This window comes from Melospiza georgiana, chromosome 17 (assembly GCF_028018845.1).
Source record: "Melospiza georgiana isolate bMelGeo1 chromosome 17, bMelGeo1.pri, whole genome shotgun sequence".
In the NCBI taxonomy this organism is placed as follows: domain Eukaryota; kingdom Metazoa; phylum Chordata; class Aves; order Passeriformes; family Passerellidae; genus Melospiza; species Melospiza georgiana.
Genome location: NC_080446.1, coordinates 8,767,806 through 8,781,599, shown reverse-complemented (window position 1 = coordinate 8,781,599; position 13,794 = coordinate 8,767,806). Strand labels below are relative to the sequence as shown.

At 52.9% G+C, this 13,794-nt stretch overlaps 1 protein-coding gene across 1 annotated transcript; it reads left to right on the top strand.

Moving 5' to 3' along the window:
* Positions 1-10,988, top strand: LOC131090781 (adenosine deaminase-like). Its single transcript, XM_058036360.1, has 11 exons — positions 1-47; positions 1,874-1,935; positions 5,047-5,169; positions 5,274-5,417; positions 6,190-6,305; positions 7,764-7,888; positions 8,739-8,810; positions 9,066-9,167; positions 9,850-9,917; positions 10,315-10,444; positions 10,844-10,988. The coding sequence occupies exons 1-11, from the start codon at positions 12-14 to the stop codon at positions 10,943-10,945; spliced, it is 1,080 nt and encodes a 359-aa protein (XP_057892343.1). The 5' UTR covers positions 1-11; the 3' UTR covers positions 10,946-10,988.
* Positions 10,989-13,794: the final 2,806 nt, after the last annotated feature.

Genomic DNA, 13,794 nt, shown 5'->3' with positions numbered 1-13,794 from the left:
GCGGCGGCAGCATGGAGCGAGCGCGGGGAATCTTCGAGGGACCCAAGGTGGGCTGGCGGCGCTGCCGGAGGCGCAGGGCCGGGAACGGGGCGTGCCCTGGCACCGAGGTGCTGCGAACGGGAGCGGCGAACGCGGCGCGCCCGGGGCTGAAGGGCCGTGCCCGTGCCTGAGGGGCCGTGCCCGGTTCGGGGGTACCGTGCCCGGTTCAGAGGTGCCGTGCCCGTGTCTGAGGGGCCGTGCCCGTGTCTGAGGGGCCGTGCCCGGTTCGGGGGTGCCGTGCCCGGTTCAGAGGTGCCGTGCCCGGTTCAGAGGTGCCGTGCCCGGTTCAGAGGTGCCGTGCCTGTGTCTGAGGGGCCGTGCCCGTGTCTGAGGGGCCGTGTCCGGTTCGGGGGTGCCGTGCCCGGTGCTGAGGTGTCGTGCCCGGTGCCGAGGCGGCTGCTCTTGCTCCCCGCAGCCCGGGGCTGCCCCGGCCGGAGCTGCGGCCCGGCCGTGCCCTCGCTGGGGATGTGCCCCGGGACAGCGCTCGGTGCCCCCGCTGTCACCCCGCTGCCCTGGCCCGGCCCGGTGCTCCCCGCAGCCTGTGGTGCTGTTCAGATCCTTCAGCAGGTCTTGAGATCCCAATACAATGTGTGTGCTCGTGCTTTCTCTAGAAATAAATCAGAAGGTTTGGGGTGGGAGAGCACATGCACATGGAGCTGTGTACTGAGGAACAGAGCTCTGGAAGGAGCACTGGGCTCCTGCATTCACCTGATTTCTGCTTGCTCAGGCATCGTCCCCTGGAGCCACAGCTCAGAGAAAACTCTTTCATCCTTATCTGGGTACTTTCCTTGGCTTCAGGCAAGGTCGTGTCACCCGTTTGTATGTGGAAAAGACTTGTGCTTTGTTTACCCGAAACAAACAGGCAGGAAGAGAGCTGCAATGTAATCTGCAGTGAGCAGCCTCCCACGGACCTGGAAAGCCTCAGGGATTGCAAGCAAGGTGCCCAGGGCAGATGAGCTGCTGGGTTGTGCCTCTGCTGATTGCATCCTTATCTGGAGGCCTGTAGGCACTTCCATCTGCTCTTGGACGTCCTTTGGCCATCTAAACAGCATAGGAGAGTTCAAGCTCTGCTCTCAAGCACTGGTCTGGGGGAAAGCCAAAACTTTTGGGTTGAACAGCATTGAAGAAGGGTTCCTTAGGACACAGCTGACTAATGGGAAAAGCTTGCTTTTGCCTTTCTGGCTCTCTTTCTCCAAAATTCAAAGTTTCAGCAATAATGGGGAAATAGGGCTTCAGAGTGAAAAGACTTGAGTTACTGTACTATTTTTAATGGGTAAAAATTTAGGTGTTTTATTTTGAAACCTTGTTATCTCTATGGGGCAACTTGTTATCATTTATTTTTTTTACAGCACCTTTGTGACCCCTTGTGTAGGATTAGAGAGCCTCTAAACCCTGATAATGCCATGTAACTAACAACCCAGCAGGAGCTGACTCTTGGAACTGAGGTCAAAGTTTTCATGTAATGACTCTTAGCAAATTAATTAGGGTTTGGCTTCCTGTGATTTCAGGGAGGAGGTGTGCTGGAAAGTTAAGATGTATGGAGTTTGCTTTTTTCACTCCTCCTGACCTCTAAATAAGGATAGGGCAGTTCCACAAAATTATTGGAAACATTATAAATTTCAAAAGATTCATTAAATGTGTGAGCTGCAGCAAAATACTTAGGCAATACCTAGATACTGAAAAATAAACTTCATAATGATTATATTTAAAAAATGTTGATGTGTCAAGACTTTGTCCCTGTATTGGCTACGTTTATACCCATGTAAGCACCAGTTACTTCTGTCTGAATGATTGTTGCAGCTCAAGAGTGCCTGACCCATTTCTCCCATTGCAGGTGGAGCTTCACGTCCACCTGGATGGAGCCATCAGACCAGAGACCATCCTGTACTTTGGCAAGTGAGTTGTGGGGGGACATCAGCTCTGGGAGCTGCAGTGCAAAGACATCCTCCCTTGTGCTGCTGCTGTCTGTGACAGAGGAGCTCCTGAGGCAGCAAACCTGGCTGCTGCTGCTTCTGGCTCTGCCCAGACCCGCACAGTGTGAGGACACTGAGCACACCCCAAAAGACAGGGGGGCTTCCCAGGCAGCAGGAATGGGACTGAGGTGGGTTTGGGAGCTGGGCAGGCTCAGAGAAGCACCATGAGAAAAGTCCAGAAGATGTCTCATGAAGAGCTGCCTGCCTTTGAAATGTACCCATGACACAGCAGAGGTGCTGCAGTCTCATTTCTTTTTCCACACTCCTCCTCACAAAGCCAAGTGGAATGGCAGCAGCCTGGGAGTTTTGTCTTGGTGCTGCTGCTGCTGCTGCTACGTGGTTTGGGAGGAAAAGCCAGCTTGGGTGGCCTTGCCTGCCCTGCTGCCATGTGCATTTGAATCCCAGGCTGTGTGCCTGGTGTCAGCAGGCAGGGAGTCTCCCTGGTGTGGGGCTGGCCCAGGGAAGCACCTGGCAGGGGTTCAGAGAGAGGTTGTTTCCCTGACAGAGCCCACGTGCATCTTCCTTCAGTGTGGGTTGTGTGGGAAGCACGGGGTGAATGATTAACCTGTGCCAGGGCCTGGCTCCACATTTGTAAGCAAAACAAACAAGATTTCCTCCAGCTGTCACTGATACCCTCACACCAAGAAGGTGGCAATGGTAAGGATTTCAGTAAATGGCTCTTAGGCACAGCTCTGGTATTTTGGGGAGGAGGATGGGGAGTTGTTCTAGAATCCTGTGAGCCCAGCAGATTCCAAGGCAGTGCAGTCTTAGGGAGGACTATTCTTTCTGGAGGGCCTGGCCATTCTTTTTGTTGTGCAGTCAGAGAAAGGTGTGTGGGTCAGGGCTGTCCATCCCATTTTCTTGCTGGAGGCAACCATGGTGAGCTCAGGGTCCCTGCTGCTGGGCTGCAGGGCTGGAACTCAGCTCCAAGTGAACAGAAGAGCTGGTGCTGACTCCCTGGGGCTGTGCTGGGTCCCTGTGCCTGCAAACAGAAAATGCCAGTGTAGTCTCCAAGGGGAATTGCAGGAGCCCTGACACCCAGGAGACACTGGCTGTCTGAGGATCCTGTGCCAGGATCCTTTCTCAGGGCAGAAACCTTCATTGCCTGAGCGTGTGCTGAGTTCCCTCTTATTTTTAAACAGCCCTGGCACCCCCTGAGCTGCCAGCCCTGGGGTGGAGCAAGGCTGTGCTATTCATGGGCTCTGAAACTTGCACTCACACACAAACCACTGGGGCAGTGCAGAAGGCTGTAGGGGACTGACTGCCTTCATAACCTCAGCCTGGGCACAGAATGCTGCTTGTGGTCTATTTTTAAAGGTAAAGAACTGGACATAATTTTGCTGGGTGGTGTTTGACCATGTAGACAGCAGCCCAAGCTGCTGGGATGCACAGGCCCCCGTGGGCAGTGCACTGCTGAACTGAGCTGTTTGTAGAAACCTTGTCTCCAATTGTGTCAGGTCTGGGTCAGCCTTTGCATCATTCCTGCTCAGCCAGAGGGCTCAGAGGTGAGACAGACCCCTCGTGGGGCCTGGGTGTCCCCAGGAGAGGGGCCCTTTCTGTGGTGGCATGGTGTGCATGGTGCTGCCCGTGGCTGGAGGGAGCTCTGGGCAGGACACTGAGGTGGCAGTGAGGACAAACACGTTCCTCCCTGGCCACTTTGCTGCAAGAAGGATCCCACCTACAAGGAGGGGCAGCAGCAGCCCCAAAAGCCACCCTGGCATGATGCACCAGATGTCCCCTTGCAGAGGCATGGTTCCAGTGTGGATCATCCCAAAGCACTGCCACTGGTGCCTGCAGGAAGGCACTGCCTCAGCAAGCACATGGAGCAGGTCAGGGACGTGGCTTTGCTGTAGGAAACTTTGCTGGGGCAGGTGGAGGAAGGTGCAGGTCGGCTCCTGGAGCAGAGACTGAGGTGTCAGTGCCATGGAAAGGGCAAGGCAGGGAGGAAAACCGATGCCTTGGCAGCAGTGAGTGTTCCCTGCAACTTAATCTGAGCAGATTGCATGTGAGGGCTGAGCATGGGGCTGCTTTCCTTGCTGCCTGAGTGGGGCAGGAGCAATGTTTTCCAAGGCCAGGAGCAGGCTCCTTTGGACTGTGTCCCTGCATGGCTCATGGGGATGGCTGCTGGCAGGGCAGCACTGCAGCTGGCTCTGGTGTTTTGTCTCTGTTAGCAGAGCTCTCCCATAAATCAGCTGTAATTCATTGTGGCAGGAAAGGGGATTGAAAACAAATGTCTGGTTATTATTCCAAATTTGTTTTGGCTTGTGCAGGGTACCAGAGGGTGGGGAAATGGCAAAGCTTGCCCAGAGAGCTGCAGCACCCTTGGCTGGCAGCTCCCTGCTGTATCTCAGCTGTCTCCACACCAGGAACACCTTCACCCACTCAGAATTCCAGCTGCTCCTGGGAAAGGTGGCTCTTCCCTCTTGGAAGCATTTAGGTGGGGATTAGTGTGTCTGTCCCTTCAGTGAGAGCAGTTGTTGCCCTTTGTTCCTGTGTGGGAGCTGTTCCTGTCACAGGAGATGCCACCAGGATGCTGGGCTCAGGAAGCAGCTCCCTGTCAGGAGCTGCTGGCACTGAACCCATGGGCCACAACACTTCTGGCTGTGTGATCCCAGGCCCTGGAGCATCTCCTTGATTTTTTAATCCTTTGAGCCTGCATAAGTGGAAATTAACTCTTCTGAAGAATTTTGGCAATTCTGCTGCGAGGTCTAGGACGTGCAAGGAAATAATCCAGAGCCCCTTTAGATGAACTCCTTCTTAAGCTCAAAATGTGCCCTGGCTGTGTTCCTGCTGGGTCAGCCTGGGCTTGTATTTGGGTTTGTTTGTGCTTTGCCTGTGTTTTGGATTGCCTTCCTCTCTGCTGAGGTTCAGGGCTCCATCCATGAGGAGCTTTTGGAAGGACAGGGTGTGCTGGATCTTTGCTGTGAGGAGATGGTGGTTGATGCTGCCAGCTTTGGATGCAGTTGGTGTGTACAGTGGACTTATTAAAAATGGGATAACCTTCCCTGTCAGTAACATGTGGCTTTGTTTCCAGGAAAAGAGGCATCCCTCTCCCTGGGAACACTGTTGAGGAGCTCATGAAGCATGTCAGCTGTGACACACCACTGACACTTGCCCTGTTTCTGGAGAAATTTAATTACTACATGCCTGCCATTGCGTAAGTACCCTGCTTTGTTGTTTTCCCCCTGAAGCCCTGTCAGGATCAGCCTTGGAGGTGCCCTGTGTGTCCTGAGAGTGACAGTGGCACTGCCATCCCTGCAGGGGTGACCGTGAGGCAGTGAGGAGAATTGCCTACGAGTTTGTGGAGACCAAAGCCAAGGAAGGAGTTGCCTACGTGGAGGTCCGGTACAGCCCTCACTTCCTGGCCAACTCTGGTGTGGATCCCATCCCCTGGGGACAAGCTGAGTGAGTGATCCTGGGGAGCTGGGAGCTGCTGGGTGGGCATGGAGAAGGCATCCCCATGCCAGTCAGCCACTGTGCCTTCAAAGGCTGCTGTAACAAACCTCCTTCCTCCTCCACGCAGTGAGAGCCTGCATGCCTGCACCTCTACCATCAAGAGGGTTTTTCACCTTGAACACCTCTGTGTGCTGCAGTGTTTTAATGTCCCTTGCTCTGGGCACTGAGTTCTGTGGTCAACTTTCAGGCTGAAGCCCTTCCCTGTGAGAGGGAAAGGAATGTGCCCATAGGGACTGCCTGACCACAGAATGGGAGTTTGAGCTGGCAGAGGTGGTGGCTGGTGTTGGAGGGGGCTGCTGCTCCGATCCCTTCCTCTCATGACATCCCCTCTGTGGTATGTGCCTCCCATTAAATCAGTGCTGGGCTCTGGGGCCCCTGCAGAGTGTGCTGTGGTGGGTGCAGAGCCCTGGGCTTGCAGAGAATTGTGTGCCCCAATGAGATGCTCTGGCCAAGAGGGGGTTCCTCTGCTCAGGCAGGATGGACACCCAGTTCCCCAAGGCCTTTCTAAATCTTGGTGTCATCTGTGCCTGCTGCAGTGGCACAGGGGTCACACCTGTGCCAGGTCCATGTGGCTGTGGCAGGGCTGTAAAAGGGCTCTGGGTGGTCTCACTGGGCAAGTGGAACCTGGGGCAGCCTGTCCTGCTGTGGGGCTGCTGGGCTGGACCTGCCTGCCTCCCTGGCAAGTGTGTGGCCTCTTGCTGATGGCTTTTCTTCCCTGCAGGGGGGACCTCACTCCAGATGAAGTGGTTCAGCTCGTAAATCAGGGCCTGAAGGATGGAGAGAGGGATTTCCACATCAAAGCCAGGTCTATTCTATGCTGCATGAGCCATATGCCAAGTAATGTATTGCAGCTGCCCTGCTGCTCTGCTCCCTTCCCTGAGGGGTGGGGGGATGTCCCTGGGGCTGGGGCCCTGCAGGATGTGGGGAGAGCCCCAGTCTGTGGGGCTGGTGCTGCACCAGACAGTGCTGGGGGTCTCTGGGGGTCTCTGCTCCTTTCACTGTAGGACAAAGCTCTGCTGGATGCAGGAGTGGGGGTCTGTGGGTACAACCAGTATCTGAACTGGTTGTGCCTTGCTAGAGGGACAAAAGGGGCTCCTCTGTGCTCTCCTGGGGCAGCTGTGGTCTCTGCTCCCTGCCCAAAGGCCAGGAGCACCCAAGGGTGTGTGCAGCCTGCACTGCCCTGCAGGAGGGATTGCTGCTGCAACCAGCAGAGGTGGCATTCTCATACCTGTGTCCCAGCTGATACCCAGAACCCATGGTGTGCTTGATAAAAGTCTTTAGCAGTGCATTCAGGATGTGCCGCACACTGAGAAGCCACCCTGTAATTAATGAACTGATGAGAGAAAGGCAGAGATACCAGCCAGAACTGACTCAGATTAAACTTGTTAATAAAATAATGACTCTAACCCAGCAAATTGCAAAATGGTGGAAAAAATAGATGATGAAGTTGCACACGTCATCCTCATGGGCTCATATGATTTGGGGATTTTCTGTACACAGCAGGTGCCTGTCAATTATTAACACAACTGTTTCTCTCTGTTTCTTGGCCTTCTGCAGGGGTTAAGTGCTATGTGAGCTGGTAGATGCAGTTTCTCTCTCAGAGGTTATCTATCCTGATCACAGAGAGCTCTCAAGCAGTTGTTGGCCACTTGTTAGTCTCTTTGTCCCTGCTGGCAAACAGATAAAAATACAGCTCCTTCCTGTCAGGAATAGAATCCTTGGGAGAGTCAAGGATGCACCAGGGCAGGGATGGCTGCAGCACAGGGCCCCCCCAGAGACCCCTCCCAGCCCAATCTCCTCCCTGGCACAGCTCATCAGGTGGGGCAGTTCCTGCCTTTACCCTCACCCTGCCCAGCCAGGGAGGGGATGAGAGCTCAGGAGCTGGGGGATTTCTCCAACACATCATGTTACAGCCCCAGGGCAGTGCAGTTCATCTTAACCTCCAGCAACTGCAGCAATCACCACTGCTTGGAATTTTTTAAATTAATTTTTTTCCCCTGCTTGAAGTGAGTAGAAAAACATGATGGGAGCAGTTTTATAGCTGGTGAATGCATTTAATTTCCCATTCACTGACAACAGACTGATCAGTTGACAGCTTTTATCTGCCTGAAGATCACAGAGATGACAGACCTTCCTAGGAGTTTGCTGGCTTTCGTTTTGAGTATCAGATTTTGGGAAAGACTAAAGAAAATAGCTCTAGCCCTCTAGTTGTAGGACCAGCATTTGTTTAGAAAGATGCTGCAAGTGTGACCCTAATGAATGCTTCCTCCTGAATGCTGCTGCTGCCTCTCCCAGGCTGGTCTCCAGAGGTGGTGGAGCTCTGCAAGAAGTACCAGAATGACTCTGTGGTGGCTGTTGACCTGGCTGGAGATGGGACCCTGAAGGTGGAGGATTATGCTGAGCATAAGAAGGCTTATGAGGTTTGTGGAATAAGTTTTTAAAAAGAAGTTACTAGAAGAATATATATTGAGAGGATGTGTGTGAAGGGATGCTTTTCAAACTGCAAACAGCTGGGACAGCTTAAAAATTCGTTGCAGCTATTAAAAACATTCAGTTAAATAGGAAAAGCATTTGTTTATATTTCCTAAGTGATTAATGGCAGGCATCATTGCTAAAACATGGCCTCAGAGCTGGGGCTTGGCACTCTGTGAGTGTGACATGAGTTCCATGGAGCCCAAATCAACCCCCACTCCTCTGCTGTTGGCTCCTGTGGCTTGGTGAAACCACAGCCAGGGGTGGAAGAGACTGGCCTTTCCAGTCTGGCAGAAATCACTGAGGAGCAGAGCAGAAACTGCACATTTGCAGGGCTTTTATCTGATCATCTCAAGTGCAAACACTGGAATGGCTTCAGGAGCCTGATCCCAGCTCTCCCCAAACCTCAGCCTTTGCAGTGGCTCCAAGGGAAGGGAAAGCCTCTCTGCCAAAAATGTAGAAGTTCCATAGCATGGAACTGCTGCAAGTTTCATGCAGAAAGGCAGGTGGGTGGAGAAGAGGAGCTCAGAGCTTGCTGCTGTCTGGAGAGGAGGCAGTGGTGAACTCAGTCAGGGTTAAAAGCCCGTGAAGAGCCTGGCTGGGCTCCAGTGGAAGATAACCAGGATTTTTAAGTCTCTCTGTGTGTGACATACAGAGCTCTTGCAGCCCTTGGAGTGCAAGGCTCGTGATCTGTGGGCTCTTGGCACAGGAGCCTTGCAGTGAGAGCAGTGCCAGCCCAGAGCTGGCTGTCCTTGCTGCAGGGGATGGCACAGGAGGATGTTGTCCCTTGTTTTGCAGGAAGCTGAGAGGTGTGGGATCCATCGCACCGTCCATGCTGGGGAGGTTGGCCCGGCTGCCATGGTCCAGCAGGTATGAGGAGGTATCAGGGCACAGAGGGACAGGCTGTGACATGCACTGCCCAGGGCACAGAGGCATCCAAGTTGTCCCCAAATCCATGGCAGAGTGAGCCCTGGGGACATGGGCACTGATCTGACCTGATGGCTGGAAAGGGACATGCCAGGGGCCAGCTCGGGGCTGTGGCTGTACCTGCAGTGGGATGGGGGCTCTGGGCAGGCAGGGCTGAGCTGTGCCTGAGGCTCTGAGTGCTTCTCCTGTGCTCTCTAGGCAGTTTATGTCCTGAAGACTGAGCGTGTTGGCCATGGGTACCACGTCCTGGAGGACCCTGAGCTCTACAAGCAGCTGCTGAAAAGAAATATGCATTTTGAGGTAAGGATGTGCTATGGGGCTGTGACAGCCAGGGGGATGCTGAGAGGAAAACAAGCACTCACTCAGGCTGTGCTACAGCCAGGGACAGGACCTGACACCCAGGTGCTGACCACGTGTTCAGTGATATTGTGTTTATGCCCAAAGCTGCACAGGAAAAATGCTGGGGACAAACCTGTGTGTCTGCTGGGAGCACTGGTGTGCACAGCAGCTTGTGGGAGGGATGTGGCAGAGAGAATGGATCCTTGTGTGGCCAAGGATAAATTCTGGAGGGCTTATTCTCTGATTTATACACAAATCAGGCTGCTGTACCAGAGCAAGTCAGGTAGGAGGGTGGGAATGCCTGGGAGTTACAGTGCACGTAAGGATTTATTTTGCTTTTCCCGAGAATGGAGATATCCACTAATAGAGGGAATATGAACTTAATGCAGGTGGATTTGTAGCTGTGAGTGGCACAGGGCTGGTGACTGACTGGCCATGGGGAACATCCCACAGCCCTGTCACAGTGCTGTGGCTCCTTGCATCCCTCTCCTGGGACACGCAGTGGTTTGTCAGAGCAGTGCTGAGGGGCAGCTGTGAACAGAGCTCTGATCTGGTTTTACCAGTGCTGAGCTATCTGTGTCCACAGCTGGGGTTCAGATGCATGTGGTTGATTCTGGTTTTCCTGCTCAATTCCCCCAAACAGGTCTGCCCTTGGTCCAGTTATCTCACTGGAGCGTGTCCTCCGGACTTCACCAAACACCCTGTAATACAGTAAGACTTCTCAATTATGTGACGTATCAAATAACCAGGATTGGGGTTGATTACAGCTGTTTTATTGCTTTACAAATCTAAGGCACAGTGTCCTAATTCTGTAGGACAATGTGGCACATCCATGTACCTGGGCATGAGAGAGCCTGGTGCAGCTGGAGGGGTGTGGGGGTCCCTTGGGGAGGCTCCCCTGTCCCTCCTGCCCTGCTCTGAGCTATGGGGCACGAGAAGCTACAGCCCAGCCACTCCTGGCAGGTCAGTGCAGAGCCAAGGGGAAAGCTGAGCCTTGTGCTTTTCTCCAGCAGTGCCAAAGTCTTTGCTTTTGCTGCATTTCACCCTGAGAAGTGCACAGTGTCACAGCCAGTGCTCTGCCCACCAGTTCAACCTGATTTCCTTGCAGATTTAAGAAGGATCGTGCCAACTATTCTCTAAACACTGATGACCCCCTCATCTTCAACTCCACCCTTGACAAGGACTATAGCATTGTGAAGGAACACATGGGATTCACTGAAGAGGAGTTCAAGAGAGTTGTAAGTCAGCCTTGGCTTGGTGCTCTGCTGGTGTCTCTGTGCAGCCCAGAACAACCTGCTGATTTTATTTATAAGCTGAAGAGTTTTTAATGGGAAGCAGAAAATTCCACTCTGGCCTTGTAAGCAGGAAGGTAGGACCAGGCTCAAAGTACATCTCCCAAAAATTCCTGAGTATTTAAAGGCCTTTGCTTTGTGCTGGTCTCATTTCTCCTGGGACTGCTGCTAGTGATGGGCCAGAGCAGTTGGCATCAAACAAGGCCATGGCAATGAATCTGAGAGTGGAAACTTTACGCCCGCCCTTGCCTGTTGCTGCTCAGAGCCAGGTGCTGGGATGTGCACAGCTGTGTGTTCATGTCTGATGTGTCCTAATGTCCCTGTGTTCCCCCTCTGCCTCCTCAGAACATCAATGCAGCCCAGTCCAGCTTCTTGCCCGAGAAGGAAAAGCAGGAGCTGCTCAGCAAGCTGTATGAAGCCTATGGGATGGTGCCCAATGCATCCTGAGCTGTCCCTGGAGCCAGCCTGGAGTGGGGCCCCTCTGCACAAGAGCCTGGCTCTCCTCTGTGCCAGTGGGAGCACTGGCAGGAGGTGCCCAGAGCCAGCCTCTGTTGCTGGCAGCCCTGTGCTGACCCTCACAGTGCCCCTCAGAATCAGACCATCAATCACACACACCCACCTGTAGCCCACAGTGTCTCTCCTGAGTGGATCTCCAGCTTCCTGTGCTGCTGCTGTGTGAGCAGACTGGCTCTGCCTGCTGGCCTGCCTCCCTTCTCCATCTGCTGGGCTTTCTGTGCTGCAAATGCAAACAGAACAACCTCCCTTAGGGGTTTTTTCCTTCCTCTTTCCCTGTTTTACCTGTCCTGTCCCACTGACCTGCCTGGCCCTTGCCTCAGTGCTGAAATATCCACTTTGAGCTCAGGCTGTGGCCTGGGTTAATTCACCTTTCCAGGGCAGAGGTGTGCTAGTGCTGGCAGCCCTTTCAGACACAGAGGCTTTATTCTTGTCCCTGTGGGTGGGAGGGCCTGGTCACAGCTCTATTTACCCAGGGTTAGTCTTGTACTAACAAGACTGGAACAAGAACAAGCTGCAAGCTGCTGCCCCTGCCAGTGCACAATTCCAAAGGGCATTTAAAACAAAATTCAATTTTGTTTTGCATCCATTCTTGCAGAGAACTCCCATGTATCAGGCCTGCCAATGTCACTGCTGCAGAGTGCACACCTTGGGCTCAGGCCCCAGCTGTGCTCACAGCTGGCCATGACCATGCTTGCACATGCAGGGGAAGTTGGAACATAATTTTACCACTTCAGGCCAAAATCTGCCTTCTGGGATCTTCCCCACTTTTTTAATCTAGGAGAACTCCTGTGACCTGCAGTTTGATCTTCCTCTTACCTTTGTTTAGGGCTTGGAAAACACGATTGTTTGCCTGGTTTCACAATTCTGCCCTCTTTCTGATTTGACTCAATCATAAGGCACTCTTAATGCTGAATAAGTAAATTAACTTGGACCCAATGTCACACATTGACTCGGGTCCCATCTGATTGCTTCTCTCACTCAATTATGACACTGGCTAGAAGTCAGATCTTCAGTTTGGTGTAGAATTTATACAGAGAAACTCACCAAAATTTCCTTAGTGATTTTATGGCATTAGAGTGTTTTTACTCAATAAGCAATAAAGCTGTGCATCCAGAGAAGAAGAGACCATTGCTTTCTTACCTGAGTGTGTGGTGTGCTTTAGCATCCCAGGGCTCTGCCAAGATGCTCACTCCAAAGATTCTGTACCAAAAGTTTGCCTTTGCAAAGGGGCCATGGTCAGCATTGCCACGGACAGCCCATGGACTGGCCCAGTCCCTGCCAGCAGGGATGGTGTGCTGGGAGTGTTTCCATTCTCTCTGGGCTTCCATGCTGGGCTTCAGAGTAAAACACTCATCTCTGAAGAACGTGGTGCATATAGACACATAGATAGATAAATGAAGATGAGAGAGTGATTTTCTTACTTTTATAAAGCAAAAGATAAAGTATCACTTTTAAGGATGTGATTGTGGTAAGAAACAGGTTTTGGGTCATTTTTCTCCAACAATTGTTTCTGAAGAAGAGTTGCTTGTTTGGATTCTGGATAGTTGATTTTTAATCCTGTTTAATAAAATAACAAATTTGTATTAAAAGAGAAATCCTTGTGCCTTTCTGTCCAAGGGTGAGTGTTAGGAGCTGTGGCCTGTGGTGTCCAATCCCTGCTGGGGGTTCATTGATAGGTGTGATGGGGGCTTTGCTGCCTTCTCCTGCTGCCAGCTTGGAAGGGAAGCCAGAGGGAAGCCTCTCCCTTGCCCAGCAGCCCAGTTGGATTTGTGGCTCCAGGTTGTTCCAACCTCCCCTGTCCTTTTCCCTTCAGTAACACAAGGGCTGTGTGCCACTGCTGGAGCAGCAATGCCATCACATCTCACCTTTCCAGGTGTTTATCAAAAGTAGTCACTTTTCTTTCCTGTCTCCTGGGTTTTGCACAGCTGGTAGATGCTCAGAGCCAAAGAGGAGCAGTCTGGGCTGCTGGGCTTCACCATCAGCGTGGGCAGGGGAGTGTTTGCCCCAAGGTTTTTGGGTTATTTAGTGCTTGGTTGGACTTTGGCAGCTCTGGCATGCCCGTGTTCAGCTGGAAAGGGCTGGGAGCATCCCTGTGCTCAGCAGCTCTGCAGATGAGGATGGGGCTGGACTAAGGCAGTGCCCCTGGTCTTTCAGCAGTGACAGTGGCTGAGCTGGCTGTCACTTGCAGGGGGAACCTGATGCTTCTCACCCATCCCCTGAGAGAAGCTGGCCAACAGCTCCCTACTCCTCTGCCTAAATATAATTCTGAAACAGATATTTTCTGACCACGGAGAGCTAAGATTAGCCCACATTTGACTGTTGGAGGTCTGTGTGGTTCTCAGTCCTTCTGCTCTGCCTTTCAGATCTGTGTGTGTGTCAGCATGAGCCAAAGTTACTGTTCTGTGGTAAGGAGAGCTGGAAATGGGGCTTAAAGCCACAGCTGTGCAGTCAGCCAGGTCCGGGAGCTCCCTGCTGGTTTGCCCCTGGGCACGGGAAGTGGGAGCAGGCTCTTGGCCACCATCCATGGCTCTGCAGTGACACCCAGCCAGCCCAGGAGCCCTTTGCCAAAGCCTGCCTGCCAAATCCTCATTTCCTGTGGGGGCTGGAGCTGTGGAGCCCTCTGTGCTCACCCCGTGGCCATCGCTTCTCACAGGCAATTCTCCCTCTGCCTGGCAGCCACTTCTCTGCTGATTTATGGCCTTGTTTAGGCTGATAAATCTCAGACTTGTAACACTCAGCTCTTCTCCAGGCTGTCAGGGAGATGATTTGTCACCAGTGGA

What these genes read in the sequence shown, in the direction of transcription:
- LOC131090781 (XM_058036360.1), top strand. Translation starts at nt 12, where the DNA reads ATGGAGCGAGCGCGGGGAATCTTCGAGGGACCCAAG. An exon ending in ACCATCCTGTACTTTGGCAA is followed by an intron (nt 1,936 to 5,046) that starts GTGAGTTGTGGG and finishes CTTTGTTTCCAG; the next exon opens with GAAAAGAGGCATCCCTCTCC. An exon ending in ACCAAACACCCTGTAATACA is followed by an intron (nt 9,918 to 10,314) that starts GTAAGACTTCTC and finishes ATTTCCTTGCAG; the next exon opens with ATTTAAGAAGGATCGTGCCA.